Genomic DNA, 18386 nt, shown 5'->3' on the forward strand with positions numbered 1-18386 from the left:
CTACCAAAATCTAGCAGCATTCGTCCTCTTTATTTGGGAGGGAAATGGAAATTACAGAGGCAAATAAGCAAGCACAAGACCAAAGATGATTTTAGTGTAAATTTTTCAAACTTCATAGGTAAATATCATCCAGCGATCCCACTCCTGGGCATGTATCTGGAGAAAACACTAATTTGAAAAGATACACGCACCTCAGTGTTCATAGCAGCACTATTTACAATAGTCAGTTGTGGAAGCGACCTAAGTGTCCATCAACAGATGAATGGATAAAGAAGACGTGGTATATAAACAATGGAATATTACTCAGCCACAAAAAGGAATGAAACAATGCCATTTGCATCAACATGGATGGACCTAGAGATTACCATACTAAGTGAAGTAAGTCAGACAGAGAACAACAAATTATCTATGATATCGCTTACATGTGGAATATTAAAAAATGGTACAAATGAACTTATTTACAAAACAGAAATAGCCTCACAGACATAGAAAACAAACTTACGGTAACCAGAGGGGAAGGTGGGGAGGGATACATTAGGAGTTTGGGATTAACATATACACACTACTATATATAAAACAGATAACCAACAAGGCTGCTTAGCCTGAGGAACTATACTCAATATCTCGTAATAACCTATATGGGAAAAGAATCTAAAAAGTAGGTATATATAAAACGGAATCACTTTGCCGTACACCTGAAACTAACGCAACACTGTAAATCAACTCTATTGCAATTAACAGTTAAAAAAAGATTCAAAGGTAAGTCCACAACAAAATTAAATTTCCATTTAAGTGCATAGAGGCATGTATCTACAGACAAAAAGGATTCATGTGCTATGCAACATTAAATAAAACCTTCACATTTTTAGCGGAATTTTATTTTTCATCCATATAAACCAGGCTTTACTGCCAAAAATATTAGATGTCATACGTACATGAGACAACTGCTATGGACTCAGACCAAAGACAGAGCCAACTGGGCCTTTGCTGGCCCAGATGCTATCAATCCTGGCGCACTCGAGGCAACCCCCAACGAGCAGCCTTCTTCCGAGCTGTTTCTCAGCAACGTTTCAATACCAAGCATGATGATCTAACGCTCTACTATCAGCTGTATCTCTGCCGTCCACAGAGGCAGGGTTACTCTTGGACTGAAACTACTTTATATTAAAGGCTTAGTTCAGAAAGGTCCACATCCGAGCACATTCGCTTGTTGCTGGACCTCTAGAACTCTCTCACTGCTACTGAGATTTTTTGTCCTTGGTTAACTTTATATGTAGTCTGTTGGTTTATTCTCTCTTACCTCAGGGTTCTGCAGTCTTTCTCCACTTACCCGACAAACAGACCCGAGCTTTACCAGCCTCCTGCCCACCCACCCCATAGTCACATCACTTTTCCGGGCCTGTCCTTGTCAGGCTGCCACCATCCAACATCTTAGGTTCTGTGATACTGATAATGTTTGAGAGAGAAAAAAAAAAACAACAGTATATCTGGAAGATTCATCTGGGACTTCCCTGATGGTCCAGTGGTTAAGAATCCACCTTCCAATGCAGGGGATGTGGGTTCGATCCCTGGTCGGGGAACTAAGATCCCACGTGCCGCGGGGCAACTAAACCTGCATGCCACAGCTAGAGAGAAGCCCATGTGCCACAACTACTGAGCCCGCGTGCTCTAGAGCCTGCGCACCGCAACTACTGAGCCCGCGTGCCACAGCTACTGAGCCCACGTGCTCTAGAGCCTGCGCACCGCAACTACTGAGCCCACGTGCCACAACTACTGAGCCCGCGTGCTCTAGAGCCTGTGCACCGCAACTACTGAGCCCGCGTGCCACAACTAGAGAGCCCGCATGCCACAACTAAAGAGAAGCCTGCAACGAAGAGCCCACATGCCGCAATGAAGACCAGCGCAGCCAAAAAATAAAAAACAAATTTAAAAATTAAAAAATAGAACGTACTAGAAGATTCATCTGCTTGACTACTTTGGTAGCTTTGTCAAAAAAAAAATCTTTCTAAACAGATGCTTATTTCTAGGAGAGAAAAGTTTTAGTAGTAACTAGTATTAAATAAAGTCTATCATACCAATATAATAGATCCTACAGTTTACTGAGCCTTCTTTTAAATATAACTATTCTTTTCATTTCAATTACATTACATATATGGATTATTTCAAATAATTTTCATAATAATATTTAATATTTCATAAAAAGACTTAAATGAGTCATCTATGTTCTTCAAAGCAAATTTAAGATGTTTCCTCAGTGCTTTAAAAATCATCATGTCTAATTATTATCCTTTTTTCTTTTCTCTTTTCTAGCTTTTGAATATCTTTCTAAATACACAGAATAACATTATACATAGTATTCTCATCCTGGGTCCTTCGCCAGCACCCTGTACCGGGGATGGATTACGTCCCAGCTCTGACATGTCACGTTTCTATTAATACTCGGCAGGGTCATGCTGACTTGTGTTCGATTGTTTTAAAGGTTCATATTTAACTCATGGTCAACTGACTCTAAGATTTTTTTTGTTGCCGTCCTGCTAATAATTCTACGTTAAAGTAACTGAAGTAACTTTTCTTATCTACTTAAAAATGAGCTTTTCATCAAGAAGGGTCACTTAAAAAATCGATTCCTATTTTCTATAATGCCAGCAGGCCTAATCCACTGTCTCTTAGAAACTTACTTGGTACAATCATGCTCTCGAGTCTATAAATAAAGCCGTCTTACTCACTGCTTATCCTCAGGACTCTGCTGTAGCAGTCTTTTCTAGCTGATATGAAACCACCAATCATTATAGTTTAATGGGGAAAACACAAGTTTGACACTCGACCCATCAACAGCACATCCTAGACCATATCTCTCTAATCTTTGGATGAAAATTTTATCTGAAGTGGAATTAAAAAAAAATGCTCGATACACTCCTGAATGCTTACATGTGCTGCTCCTCTGTAGGACCCATTAGATTATCAAAGAAAGAAAATAACCTTTATGTTTTCAGGTTCTCTCTTACACCTCTGTAGTTTGAGGAATCAATAATAAATGAATTTGGGGCCCCCGTGTAATTTAATACTTTAAAGAATTTTGGCTGATGGTAACTGGGTTTTATAGAACACCCACAGACCCAGAAGGAGCTAAAATGAAGACAAAAGCAAGCAGACAAGCAAAGCTAAAAAAGTGCGACACCTGCAACTTTGTCTGGTATGAGCTCCTGGCGTAAGTAAACAGCTAAGAAGAGATTCAAGAATACACCTGACATTCTGACTGCAGAGCCCACTGGGAGGAAGGAAAGGAGTTCTGTGCTTGGTTGGTGATGTCTTGGCAACAGTTAAATAACTGAAAACAGGAGAGAGAGGAAACAAGAGAATGGCAAGCGTGAACGGAACCAACTGGGAGCAGCCATGACCTGACTGGCACACAGCAGATGCTGATGGTGGAGAAGACACCCAGAAACAAAGAAACAGGAGCAGAAATGACGCCACACCATGGCGGAGACAGGAGCAAACACACATTCTTGCCTTTTAAAAGTCCAAATGAGAAACAAAATATTTCAATGAAGATCGGAGTGGGCAAGTAAGTGGCAAAAATGGGATTAAAACAAACTTAATTGTTCAATATCGCTTCTAAGATAGCTCAGCCACAAAAGCTTGAAAACATTTTTTACACTCATGTGCAAACACGTTACATCACCACCTCTGCACGTCATATTAACACAATAACATAATGTACAGAAAACTTATACAGACACTTACTTATATGGTTTTTGTGGCAAGATACTAATCCGAGTCTTGTCCAGTATCTTTTTTAGCTTGTTCCTTCCCCCAACAGTGTTGGCTTTACTTTTCTTATTTACTTTTTCAAGTCCTATCACCTGTTCTACGTCTACAGCGAGATCTGGAATGGAGTAGCGACTGGCCTTTTTGATGTCTCCAATTTTAGGGAGGTGAGGGGCACCATTTCTCTTCTCTTCTGACAATCTTGTTAGAAGTTCTTTAAATACTAAAAAGGAAACAAACACCGCAAAACGCCCATTATAAGAAATCTGAACAATTCAAAGGCGATTGTAGAACTTGGAAATATTATCTAAGTGCAGACTTCAGCTACCAAAATGGTAATCTTGTAGAAAAACACTACTCCAATGAACAAATGACACCAAGAATCTGTTTTTCTATGTCTTCTGTCACTTCTACTCAGATTAAGTTAAACTAGTACACTCTTTAAATGTATAGATATTTGAAATATTTATCCATAAAAACATCGATAAAAATAATGTTATGGTCCTCAAGTAAGTAGATTTTGATTCAGATCTAATTATACACTTACATAATTCATTCCGTATCTATGCATTTTACTATAAATTTTCAATTCTTATGATGTTTGAATGATAAACATGACTTTTTTCATGATTAAGACCTAAATGTTAAAAAAAAAAGACCAAAAAAAAAAGGAGAAAAATGAAAGTATGCAAAAATGTAAACCACTTACCAAATAAATTGGTTTTCACAGTGATAGATAAGTGTGTGTTATTTCTAAGAATTTCCATGGCTTTTGACAGCTGAATGTTTTCAAAGTTTTGACCATTTACTTCTAATATCTAAAAATAAAGTTATAAGATTAATTTCAGTTTCCCAGTTGACTGAAGGAGAAAAAGACACCAGTATTTACCCTTATGTTTGCATTCAGAAATACCATACCTGGTCCCCTCGTTTCAAGCCTGCCTCGGTTGCTTTGCTACCTGAATCTACACTGTCAACAAAGATTCCAAATCCTTTCTCTGAGCCTCCAAGCAAGATGAAAGGCAAGGGAGCTTCTCGGGATGGTTTTGTGAGTGTCATCAATCTTCTTTTCGCTTTAGCAGCACAAGCAATATTTAACAGCCTTAGATGTCCACCCATTTTCTACAAGAGTTCAAAAAGAGTGGTTTCAAAGATGGGCTGAATCAAATGAACTTAAAGCTGATGGTTTATTTTTTAAAAATCCCCAATATTACCTCTCTTTCCAGATTATTTTCAAATTCTTCTAGAAATCGAGTCATCGCAGGATCCCCTTCGAAGTCATTGAAGTGATTATTCACCCACAATAATACTACCCGTGTAACCTGCAAAATCAATGATTTTTAATAGGTTTTCTTCTTTCTAGTGCTAAAAATTTACGATTAAAGTCATTTCAAAAAAGTTATCCAACAAACAATTTACCTAATAACAATGAGCAAGAAAGGTAACAATAAAACTCTCAGATTTCATTCATAAGAGGATGACCTTCTAAAAATATACAGTAAGACTTTGAATGTGGACTTTACGCTGTTTGACCGAGAAGGGTTTTGAATCTGTGAAGGATGGTAACTAACTTTTATCTTGCTTCATCTCAAAATATATTTGAAATAGGTCACAACAAAAACTATAATAAAATCAAAATAATACAAAAGAAGACAGAAACTTTAACATCTACAATTGTGCAGGGAAAATGAGTAGCCTTTTCTTACCCTGCACACATGTTTTCACTGAGCCCTACACTGAACTTTATACAGAATACACACACTCACAGCTGTGGAATATTAGCTTTGTACCAGCAAGAACTGTGTGACCGTCATTAGACTATAAGTTCCATGAGGATGACAACTTTACCTGTTATGTTCTAAGGGCATCCTTAATATTTATAACAACATCTAATTCTCAGTAAAATTTTACTATATGAAGTGAGTATAACTGCAACTTTAAATATAAAAGTACCTGTTTTATTTTATATGAGTTTAATGTTCTATATCTTGAATAACAAGATCAAAGAAATTTTCCATAGCATTGTTTTCAAGCATTAACTAACCTCTTAAAGTGGGAAAATTAAGCATGCCATTCTAGCAGTAAAGAAACAGAGTAGACAGTATACAGTTAATCTTCAAACTGCAGTTAAAATACTGCTTATAGTTAGTACGCTGTGACAAATTATAGTATATAACCTGACTAATCACTCAGGAGTCAACTCTTGATATTTATATTAATTTTTATCATTTATTTCCACTAACGTCCATTTTTCAAGTTTAGGAAACCCAGATGACCATCTCCCCTGAAACTATATCCTTAACACCTGACCTTTTCATAAAATTAAAAGTTTGTAGCTCAGAAGCCAACTTAGAAGTCTACTAGCCATATTCCAGGTTAGAAAAACGAGATTCGTAAATCATAAACTGAATACTACCAACTACCATCACAACAGCTTTAAGATGCACTAAGAGACTGCTGGGAGCCAGGCCCTACACGGGTATTCACCTTCACAGCAACCCCAAAAGGAGGCTGATTACTGTTTTACGAGTAAAGAGATGAGTAGCAGGAGGGTGAGATGACACAGACGGTAAATGGCAGAGGCAATGCTAAGGCTAAGGACCTCGGCTGAGGTCTTCCATGCCTGTGACCCTCAGATTATGAGATGAAGAGCATTACTGTCCAAACGATTGCTCTAGGGCCATGGGTGAGTCAGCGGAAGGGCCAGCACTGGAGCTGGAGGCCTTTTTTTTTTTTTTTTTTTTTGCAGTACGTGGGCCTCTCACTGTTGTGGCCTCTCCCATTGCGGAGCACAGGCTCCGGACGCGCAGGCTCAGCGGCCATGGCTCACGGGCCCAGCCGCTCCGTGGCATGTGGGATCTTCCCGGACCGGGGCACGAACCCGTCTCCCCTGCATCGGCAGGTGGACTCTCAACCACTGCGCCACCAGGGAAGCCCTGGAGCTGGAGGCCTTTTGCTAGTGCCCAGTTCTGGATTTGTACGCGCTGACTCTCCTAAGTCGGCCTCATGGAAACCAGGCCGTCACGTGGAAGGAGAAATGAGTACAGGCCATGAGTAACTCTCAAACCTCACAAGACTAGGTACTTTATCACCCACTCTGGCCTTGAAAAAGAGCTTGACTCAAGAGCTGCTGAAGAGGGTTTGTTCAGAATTACATGCCTGGGGCCTACCTGCCCGCGATGGTTCTGAGGGGATGCTGCTCGGGTGCCAACTGAAAAACTGTAACTTATGTGGTGTACACTGGCCGTCCACTGAACCAGAGGATGCAGATTCCCGTGGAACCCAGGTGATTGAGGGCTGTGTTTTAACAGAATTTGCAACGGAACTAAAGTTTATAAACATTTGCCGGGGGGGAAGGGAATCAAGATGGCGGAGGAGAAGGACACAGAACTCACCTCCTCCCACAAATACATCAAAAATACATCCACACAGGGAAGGATTCTCACAGAATACCTGCTGAAACATTTGCTGGCTTATGTATCGGCCTTGGCGTTAAAAAGAAAAAAATTTCTAGGGACTTCCCTGGCAGTCCAGTGGTTAAGACTCTGCACTTCCAATGCAGGGGGCGCGGGTTTGATCCCGGGTCGGGGAACTGAGATCCCACATGCCACATGGCGCGGCCCAATAAGTAAACAAACAAATAAATAAATTGCAAGCCCAAGAGGCAAGGCTTTACAACAAAAAAAAATTCTAGGGCTGAACTTAGAAATCTATAACAAGAACTGCTATGTGTATCACCTTGTTTTTTTCTTTTGGCTTAAGAAGTACATTCTCTTATCCCATCAAAATATTTTGAACATAAGTGGCATGACAAATATACATTAAAGTCTCTTTAACTTTGTATCTGAATGTTTCATAGTTGAAAGGAAACTAAAACGCAACTTCCAACCTTATCCCTGAGGCTCGGGTCATTAAACCACTCCAACAACTTTTTGCCCACTTCCATCGGGCTGCAGAGGAAAGTCCTATAGGTCAACAGGAAGTCCTCTATAAACGTCGGATCCACCACCGAATGCTCTTCCACCAAATGCATCGTTAATCTTTCTGAGGTGCCCTGCAACAAACCAAAGGCGTCACCAGCATCCCGCATGAATGGCATCTATATGGTACCTTGATTTCAAACCTTCAGCCTGAGATGAACTGGACGGTAACATACACAATAATGACTAAGACTGCTGTTCTTCAGGAAAGATAAAGATTTTTTATAATTGCTAACATTTAAGAGAAGTTACGCCTAAAAACGGAGTGGGGGCATCTTACACTGTCCTAACGGGTACTACCTAAACCCTCCTGCCATGGGGCAGAGGCGTGTTTGTCTCACCTTGATGACGATGTGCCCCTTCCTTGTTCCCGTTCGATCGAGCTCTCGGTGTTCCTTCACCATGACGATCTCTCCTTCCTCTTCAACTTTTTGCATGTTCTTTTCTACTTGGTTGAGGATACGGCAGTAATCTTGCTGGGCTATGCAGACAAACTGGAATAAAATGTAAGTCACATGCTAATGATAAAGTGCTTGCGAGAGACCTATAGCAGCGCTAATGATTCAGTGTTTTAATTATTTAACACTGACATTTTCCCATGTCTCTCCCATACTTTCTAAATGAGGGCAGTAATGAACCTTAATCGGACTTCTCTACTTTTTAATGTATTTCCTCCTCGGTCAAGAAAAGTTTCATTTTTAGAATATTTATATGTAGTTTATATTAAAAATCCTAACAATGAAAAATATCGGAAGATAAAATTAGAATAGTTCTTTCTCACCACTCCCACCCCCCAACCTGTGACACTTAGAAAACACTGGGGGAGGAGAGTGGACTCTTAGAATAGATATTAAAAAGAAAAAAAAAAAAAGATTGGCTATATGTACATGTATAACTGAATCACTTTGCTGGACACTGTAAACTAACACAACATTGTAAATCAAGTATACTCCGATAAAAATTAAAAAAAAAAAAAAAAGAGCACACACAACTGTGGGCAGAGCAGCAAAAAAGCTCTGGAGAGTCTATACGTGGTCGTTGAAGTATCTGTTAGAATTATGGCCCTAGCAGAAAGGAAGAATATGAAAAGAATTCAGAATAGGATGATGTTAATAATGGATTGTAATCCACTCCATCAGGGTAGCTGCTGGGTGGTCTTTCTAGTTTAAGACTTGCAATGTGCAACCTGAATCCAGGGGACTGAGCTAAGGGACCACGCCTTGTTTTAGACTGTGATTTTTTGCTATACTATCAGGGGGCAGGTACAAACCTGGGGCTCTCTGGCGCTTAGGAAATCCGAGCATGCTAACAAAATTGCTTGTCAGAAGAAATTCTCTTACCTGCCCCAACCCTTCCTGCCTGTGGCTTCTAGGGCCAGGCGAACTGATTCAAACCCCAGCTTTACTACCTCTCACTGTGGGATCCTGGGACAATCACCCGGTGGGCCTCATTTTACCATCTGAAAAGGTGAGATGGTCCTAAGAGCACCAGCCTCATAGGATCCTTGTGGAGGCTGAGTGAGATAATCCAGGTAAAACTCCTGAACTGTGCTAGGTATACAGTATGTGCTCAATAAATTCTATTATTTAAAAAATAGATATTAAAACATAATTATCATTTAGTGGGCTTTAAAAATTTGAAGACTTTCAGAGCAGCAATTTAAAAATAAAGATGATCTTAATAAAAGATAACAAAATTCAAAGATACCCAAGCAGTAGATATAACAAATTTGCTAATTATAATTGATAAAAGAAATCATTTTAGAAAGTCTGTTCCAAAAAGGTCCACAAAACAAGCCACATACTTGTTAAGCTCAAATCATTATTCCTCATAACTGGTATGAAGGTTAATCCTTGCTCTTTTAAAGAAAAAGTTAACAGAAATATGCACATGAAGCAATTACTCCTCCACGACCCCAGAAATAAAAAATTTCAGGGCTCAGGGCAAACCATTTAATTACATTTCTTAGTAGTTTTAAAGAAAGTTATGAATGAATTCTAGAAATCACTTGTTACACAGATTAGCCAGAGGCCAGTGAGAAAGCAACAGTAGATTCGTAAATAAAAATTACTGTTTTCTCTGAATTTTGAATAATTTATTCTCATTTTAAAAATCTGTTAGGAATGAAGAAAGGATGGACATTTCTTTTTCTCCTTTAAGGTGAAAAGATGAAAAGAGGGAATGGTTAAATTATAATGTACGTAAGATAAAAGATGCTACAGGCATCTAAAATCATATTTTCATAGGACGTTTAGACTTCCGGCTCAATATTCATGATAACACATTAATTTTTAAAAAAAAATTTAAAACCAAATATTGTAATAATGATTTTAATGACAATGATGACATTATTATCATCATATTGCAGTAGCTTTATAAGAACTTTCTCACTTTATCCTCCCAACCAGCCCATGAGGAAGGTACTACTATTATCCCCGCTGTACAGATGAGGAAACAGCTGTGCATTCGGCATGCTAACGTAACCAATGTCTCATAAGTACATGCTTGCTAATTAAAAAAAATTATACATGCATATCAGAATCCTGGCATCACAAAAGGCTAATAATGATTATTTCTGAGCAATGCCATTTACAAGTGACTTTCATTGTTTAATATACTTTTCTATATTTTCCATACTTTCTGCATAATCAGTAAAGCTTTTTTACAGAAGTAGCAGCAGCAGTTCACACTCAAGAATGAGCATACTATGATATTAAGTTTCTTCCATCAAGTTGATTGATATCATCTCACTAATTTTTCTATTAAGAGTTTAGAATCAAAAAGTTAAAATTCGAAAAGCATAGGCTTTTGTTGTAAGCAATTATGGATGGTTTAATAAAATTTTTTTAATGCCAAAAAACCCCCTACAGACTCATATCCTTAACACTGACGACAGGTGTGTGTATGTTTAAAATCTATGGTCCTTAGTTTCTTGCCTCAAAAATATTTTAAACTTTTTTCTTTTTACAGGGTGGCAAAATTGTTCCCCAGGTCTCCAAATAATTTTAGGTGTTCTTTCTTATACTCATTTTTAGAGAACATAATTCTATCATTTATCTCCTAAAAAAGAAATGTATCCCTGAGTTAAAACAAGTAAGTAGAGAGATAAAAAGAAAATGCTTTCTGAAGAGAAATGTACTAAAATTAATCTTCTTGACTAAGGACTTAAAGAAATTAGAATTAAGTTTGATTTGAAATTCTTAGTGTCTAGACAGACATCCTTGGCATTTCTTCTGCAGCAAACTGAAATACCATCCAAAAAGGAAAAAAGAAAGATGCCCAAACTGAATTTCTAATATGGCCATACAGAACTGATATCTCAAAAGAAATAAATTTTACAAGAAAATATTTATTTTTTATTAGCAAATTTATTTTTGCTTTAAGAAGTTTTTAGGTATAACAGGAAATTTATAGGAAAAATGTAATTTTTAATTGGTATGATGAAACCAGTTGAAAATTTGTGAGTTATACACATAATTGTTTTAGTGAGGTTTTATACTTTCAGACAGGTGTTCACAGGTGAAAGTCCTGTATGATCTTGGCACTCTGATATGAAATAAAAATTCAAGCAAGATTTCATCTATAAAAGGACAATGATTTCATTTCATTTCTTACGTCCCAGGATAATTTTCTTTTGGGCACATGACCTCACAACTTTTATTTAGTAAAAATATTAAAAATGATAAAAGAATGAAGTAAAGTTAAACTTTTATCAACATACAAAACAGTCAGCTTTCACTATATCCATGCAATTGCTTTCTCCTCCAAAACTACTGCTAAAATTCAAAGCATCACTAGCTCTCATGCTCTCAAGAAAACATGAGTCTAACAGATTTACCTTAAGATATTAGATCTGTTTAAACTGGTACTTTGCATCTGCAAGGGAGTTCATACCTAATTGTTCACACAGGCATCCAAGTGTTCCCTCCCCGCTGAAGGGTGCAGGGCAGGGCGAGGCCATGCCTGGGTGTCACTGGCAGGCCCTAGATGTAGGTGGTGGAGAGAGGAAGGGGAGACAGAAGTAGAAGAGCGGGAAAGAAAAAGAGGGACAGGCAGAGGGAAAAAGAAAAGGAAAAGGCATGGATGGGGAATGGAAAACCAATCACCTGGTACCAAAGGACATCTATGCCTGGCCCTGCCCTTGTCCTTCAAACCCAACAGGGAACAAGAATGGGAAGAGGAGGGGACTTCCCTGGTGGTCCAGTGATTAAGACTCCGTGCTTCCACTGCAGGGGGCGCAGGTTCAATCCCTGGTTGGGGAACTAAGATCCCACATGCCGAGTGGTGTGCCCCACCACCCCCCCAAAAAAAAGAGAGAAAAAGAAAAAGAAAAAGAGAATGGGAAGAGAGGCACACAGAAGGGAGCAGGGCAAAACACAGTGCTGAGCACTGAGCACATCACAGGACCCAAACAGACAGAAATAAATGTCAAACTGAATCCACTCATGCTGTGTCCTCAGGCTGAACTTGGGCTCGACTCTATACACTACCCAAGATGTATTTTGGGAACCCACTGAACTGTAAGGAAATGAGGGCCAAACCTAGCCAAGGTTGCTTCCTCTTGGTAAAGGGAACACCACTTTCGTTCATTTCATTCAGTAACCTTTGATTGCCTACAATGTGCTCAGTACAATGACACCCTTGTGGAGATCACGCTATGGACAAAGATGTGATTCTCACTGTTTAGTTCTCCCAACAAGAGGAGGATGTGGCACGCGCACTTCCTGACAAATAAATGACATTTTAGCAGCTATACGCTAAAATGCTATATAATTTAATGCAAACAAGCATTTGCATTAAAATATCTAAATTCATTCTCCATGCCTGTTCTAATATGGAGGGGGGGAACGCAGGGCCTGAGATGGGTGGGAATCACAGGGGTGATTCTTGAACCCCTGATTTCACGTTCCTTTTACAACGTGTGGAGAGGCCTGCAGGGTGAGAAGTGTCTGGCAGACGCTGCACCCTTGACCCTCTTTGTACATCCGGGAGTCTCGTATCAGGAACCACAGGAGCCTAATACTACCTCAATCAGAGTTTTCGTTTTCAATTAGCGTTTTCTCTTGGCGTCTACCTTGATGACTGTCACTCTGGAGTTTCCGCTGATTCCTCATCCAGCAGAGAGATGAACTCTCTTCCTTACATCTACCTCCTCCTCCTTTCCCAGGACTCCCAGATAAATATTTAACGTTACCTGCTACATCTGACACTACTTCAGCACTCTTGGAATATTAAGTCATAATATTTTTATCAATTATTCTGAGACATTTCTATGCCTCCTATATCACTTCAGTCCCAAGATTACAAAATTTCTAACAGAAGGGGTTGGCCAATTATGAGGCGCTAGTGTAGTAGCTGAATCCTCAGAAATAAAATCGCTTTTACTCGCCCTTTAAGGACAGAAACGGACCCAGATGCTCTAGTGATCCGGACTTGCAGAAGGGCCCAAGGAGAGACTGTGAAGCAATAACAGGACAGAGAAACCTTTAACAATTTTCCAGTTCGTTTTGACTCAGTTTGGCTTTATTTTTTTTGGAATATAATTCTGAAGCTGAAATATCACATACGACCCCTTTTAACATTTTGAGGCCAAATATAGACTTTGAGATTTATGTACCATTCTGTTTTCCTCTATTTTGCCAAATAATTGAGAGCTGGCTATATTAAGAAAGCTCTTCTGGCATTACATATTCAAAAACTGAATTTATAGCCTTTTTTTCCCTCTCTCTATGGTGCTCACTGGAGGAATTATTTAGCAAAATTATTCTCTAAGTAAGATGATTTTATTTATAGCCATGGTCATTTTTCCTTTTAGTAAGTAAAACGCTTGAAATGAAAATTTAAATGAGCACTATTTTATATTTATCAGACATTATAAAAATTCAATGATGTTCTTTTAGCATAAACTATATTCAGATGACGTATTTTAGACTGTAGACAAATAAGTACAAGGACCACTTAACATTAATTAGTCTAAGTCAACTCTTTTGGTTTATTTATATTAAAATATTTTATCTTTCAAGGACAATTTTTTAAGACATAAATTATAAATACTTAATAATGATAAAAGCATCTTAAATTTTTTTTTATACTAATATAGAGGTTACCTGTTAGATCGATCTAATTAAATTTCACATTTGGTCTCAACATTCTCTCTATTCTTTTATTAAATGCTTTTAAATAATGAATATTAACATAACAGCAATACTGACATTGTTCTTTTTATTAGCAATCATTTCTTTACTATCAAGTGTTTCTACTGATTCATACCATGATTAATTTTCATGACTTCTAAAATCAATTCCATATCTTCCATGTATTTAAATAAAAATACTGTGTAACTGTATCACAGCATCTTTACTAACCTACATATAATTTCTTTTCATCATGGGCATTTTTACTTCCATATTTTTTGTTGACTAGACTATAAATTATTATTGATGGAAATTAAAAATACTGTATTTATAGAACACCTGTTTTTTAATAGAACACATTTACAGAATGCTTAGCTCTGTGGAGTCCAGGTAACTTTAGGGGAGATTTGTTTTTAATTTCCTGGAGTGTGATAACACTAAAAGTCATAGTTCTACTTTAAAATCTTCTTTATAAATCTAAAAGATGACCTGTTTATACAGGATGAAAAATCTTACCTCAACTGCATACGTAAATTCTTTATATTAAGCATAGAATAATGACAGTTTATACCTGGCAGTCATCCACCTTTGTCCTCATCACTCCTTTCATGTATTCCTTGTCCATAGTAGGAGAGACACCGAAACTATTTCCCATACATAGTATTTCTGCTTTTCCATCTGGGTAAGTCACTTCCACAGAACCATTCAGAATCACTGACCAGGAGTCCAGCTAGTTCCAAAAAATGAAGACAAAGCAGAAAATATAACATCATGATCGTGAAGCTGTAAATGCTGGAACGGTCCCTAAAAATGATTTACATCTTTTATTTTTTAAAGAGGGAACAAATAACCCAAGTACAGCTGACCGTTGGCCAAGTTCACAGAACCAGAACTAAAGCACAGCCATGGACCCACGGGTTTCCAGGTGCCTGCACAGCACTCCGCTCTCCTAATGACTCTAGCTGTTCCTCTCTTAAACGACACTAGGGAAAAAGTGTCTTCTGTTCCCCAAAACACATGTAAACAACATAAAATGATCACCACAGCCTTGATAAGAACAGCACTGTGTTCTGACAAGAGGCATACTATTATGAACATTTAAGTTGCAAAATCTGAAAAGTTAAAATGTCAAAAATGTTTCTACCAGTATCATCTGGAATACCGCAAATAATAGAAAATAAAATAATGAACTTGGAAGACTCTGACACAACGAGTGCATCATAATTCCCGAATGATTGAAACTTATTGCTGCCCATGGTTTGTAAGGAGGAAACAAGAAGAATGGGGTTTTTGTTCGTTTGCTGCATCGAGCGAGGCTCACATAGAGACGTTATAAGTGGCAGAAATATTTCCTAACCTCTTCACCGTTGTTTAACACGATGGTCCCGGCTCTTTCCACCACTGCAAACACCATCACAGCACAGAGCTCCCGCCTCACCGACATCGTCATGTTGGCAAAAGCCGGCAGCTGGTGCATGAATTCAAGGAGTTGTTCTGAAAAGCAGAAGGCGTGTGAAAAAATGACAACTATTTCCCCAAACAAGCATTCAGAAAGAATGCTCTACGCCTCTTTCTTTTTAAATGTCCTACAATTCTGCCTGGTGAATAGTACAAAGACTTTAAATTATCTTCAGCACACGCTGAATTTCTTGCAGGTACACGAAGAATTCTGTCACTGTGGAAATGGTGACATTTCCTTGTTGATTCAGGAGCAACAGGACACAGTGCAGTTCAAATTCCAGTGGGAATGAAGAAATTAATAAACTTCAAATGGGGAATTTCTATTGAAAATGAGCTGTGATCTTATTAAGGCTTATTAAGGGATGAAATGATACGCTGAAATGAAACAGAGCTCTGACAATTCTCTAGAAAGTCAGTAGGTCCATTCCGGTGCCTCTGGGGCGAGGGGATGCCCCAAACACACAGCAGAAACAACCACCTTCACTCTAAAGATGCTCCAGGATTTAGAAACCAGGGAATATCCTTCTGTGGGTCAGACAAATCCATAAAAACTAATCCATTAACAAGTTTACAACATTCTATGATAAAGGCGAATGAAAATGGATATATTATCTCTGATCCCACAGATGGACGAAAACACAGTTTGCTCACTCTTCCTATGGGCAATGCTGTGGACAAACAGCTTCTTCTTGGTAAGAATTCCTTACTAAGTTCTTTCCTCACTCCTCACCATGGCTGTAAGAGATGCATGGTTTCTTTTTCATTTCACAGGGAGGAAACCGTGTGGCTCAAAGGCATACAATTAGGAAGTGGCAGTGACACGATTCAGGACTGTGTCTCCATGCTCAGGCTGGGCATCACAGGTGGTGATAAAGACCACAGGGCGTGTGTCAGCCTGTGAACACTTACTAGCTGAATTACTTTGGGGAAGATGATTCATTTCCTTAAGGCGTGTTTCTCTCATTTGGAAAAGAATGAGATAATACCCACCTTACTAGACAGTTCTGAGGATCAAAAGGAATGAAGATGATAAAGTCCTCAGCAGAGAGTAGATACGCAATACATGAGAACTGCTGTTATTACCATTATTATTATATTCATGGTATCGTTCAAACTTTTGGCTAAGTAAAAATTCTACTACATTTTTCTTGTCTGCACATAATGATACTGTCCCTGTGCTCATTCCTGCTCTCTATTAGGATTTAGTGACAAGTTTTATGTTGTTGGATATAGTTTGTTAATTGCAAAAACAATGTATAATATAAAGATATGTTCTGTGAAAACATGACTTTTCCACAAGGTCAGACTAGGCGGTGTTTTCTGGTCCAGGTTGGTAACGTCTGTTCTGCTTAGGCCCTACGTCATCCCTCCTGTACAAGACTTTTCATTACGGGGGTGGCTCTGGTAATCAGAAAGAATAACAGTGATACGTGGTACCCAGGGATTCTGTCCAACAAGACAGCGTTCTTCAACTTGACCCAGACCGATGCGTCAGGACATCAATTTACTGTTGCAACCAGCATTTTTAAAAGAGTAGGAGCGAGAGTATCAAAGTACATCAGTTACAGAAAGAATAAGTTCTGTTGAGTGAAACTTTCATTTCTGGAATGAGAAGATGTGTTGGTGTCCCGTCATAAAATATGTTTATGCCTGAGGGCAGCTATAAGGCAATTCTGAATAGCACCGCAAGAGATGACCCATACCTACTATCTGCGGGAGGTGCGACTCAGTGTTTTACAAATGCACTGGCTTTTTGACATGAAACGTAAAGGCAAATGAACAAATCGTGGTCCTCTGGCTGGCACACCCCCGTTAGTTCTGCTGTTACCAGCCTCTGTTCTCTTCGGCTGTCACACCCCACACTCCTCACTGTAAGGTATTAAAATACTAGCTATAGGTATTAGAACACCATTTCATTTTTTTCCTCTCCTAGTAAGAGCTAAATTTCCTTGGACAAGAAGAGATGCACGCTCTTAAGAAAAATACGAGACCAGAAATTGTCAGAAATGTTCTAAATTTAACATGTTTAGCCAGTAACAAAAGTCAAATTACCACCACACACGATAGGAGAATATGAAGCATATGAATATGAAGTATAAAACGTATTCACTAATACTTGCAGCAATGATTTGAAGTGCTTGCACGGACAGTTGTCTTGCTTTCTCGCAGTTTCCTACTCCATTAGTGGGTCATGAAATCAATTTGTGATATGTGAGTAATGATTAACATTAAAAGATACAACAGAACAGAAAATATCTGTGTATCACATATAAGGATAAATAATAAAGGAGACAGAGAAGATAGAATAATAGTAAATGTATATAATTCTCCAGGCTCAGTTGAAAAATTAAAAATAAACAAACACTTAACCAGACAACATCCAAGTATTTTTAAAACTCTCAAAACTCAATAATGGTATCACTGGTTTTGTGATAGCTTGTACTCTATCATGTATTACACTGGAGGACTACAGCAATTAAAAAAAATAAAGAATTTATATCACCAATCTTTAAAAAAATAATAAATATAAAATGGAAGCATTTGACTACAGCAGCTCAACATAAACCCTGATGATGCCCCAGGAAGCATAGAGTTACAGGGATTATGTCAGCCAAGAATTCAGAGCGTGGAATGAGCACTGAGATAGTTCCCAGGACGTATGGAGAGAAGCAGTGTGGAAGGGAGAAACAGGACAGCTTTATTCTACACGGCTTGGAAGAATCTGTCTGGATAATACATTAATGTGATCTATCTTACTTTGTTAGGGAAGAAATATTCCTGTTTATGAAAAATATTAGACATCCAAAAAAACTTTTTTCTAGTCAATGTAACACAAAGAAAAGTTAAATAATCAACTTACAGACACCAGAAGCTTTAGTCAATTCAGAAAATTCTTATCTTATTGCTTTGGTTTAATTTTATATAAGAAATAATTAATATTAAGATTTTTTTAAAAAACCTGTGGATTTGTATGTGTGTGTGGTACACCAAGTGGGGAAAAAAAAAGGAATTCTTTGAAAGGGATCAAAGTAGTTCTCTACCT

At 38.3% G+C, this 18386-nt stretch overlaps 1 protein-coding gene across 9 annotated transcripts in view; it reads right to left on the reverse strand.

Annotated features, from left to right (window-relative positions):
- RAPGEF2 (Rap guanine nucleotide exchange factor 2) overlaps positions 1-18386 on the reverse strand; it is a 245025-nt gene that overhangs the window by 24471 nt on the left and 202168 nt on the right. For all 9 annotated transcript variants that reach the window (XM_019926378.3, XM_033857408.2, XM_073805606.1 and 6 more), the window contains 8 exons: positions 15240-15376; positions 14454-14612; positions 8090-8242; positions 7658-7822; positions 4983-5090; positions 4687-4890; positions 4478-4586; positions 3745-3991 (listed from right to left, as the gene is read on the reverse strand). In XM_019926378.3, the coding sequence (XP_019781937.2) occupies positions 3745-3991; positions 4478-4586; positions 4687-4890; positions 4983-5090; positions 7658-7822; positions 8090-8242; positions 14454-14612; positions 15240-15376 (1282 nt within the window). The remainder of the gene's footprint in view (positions 1-3744; positions 3992-4477; positions 4587-4686; positions 4891-4982; positions 5091-7657; positions 7823-8089; positions 8243-14453; positions 14613-15239; positions 15377-18386) is intronic.

This window comes from Tursiops truncatus, chromosome 5 (assembly GCF_011762595.2).
Source record: "Tursiops truncatus isolate mTurTru1 chromosome 5, mTurTru1.mat.Y, whole genome shotgun sequence".
NCBI lineage: Eukaryota > Metazoa > Chordata > Mammalia > Artiodactyla > Delphinidae > Tursiops > Tursiops truncatus.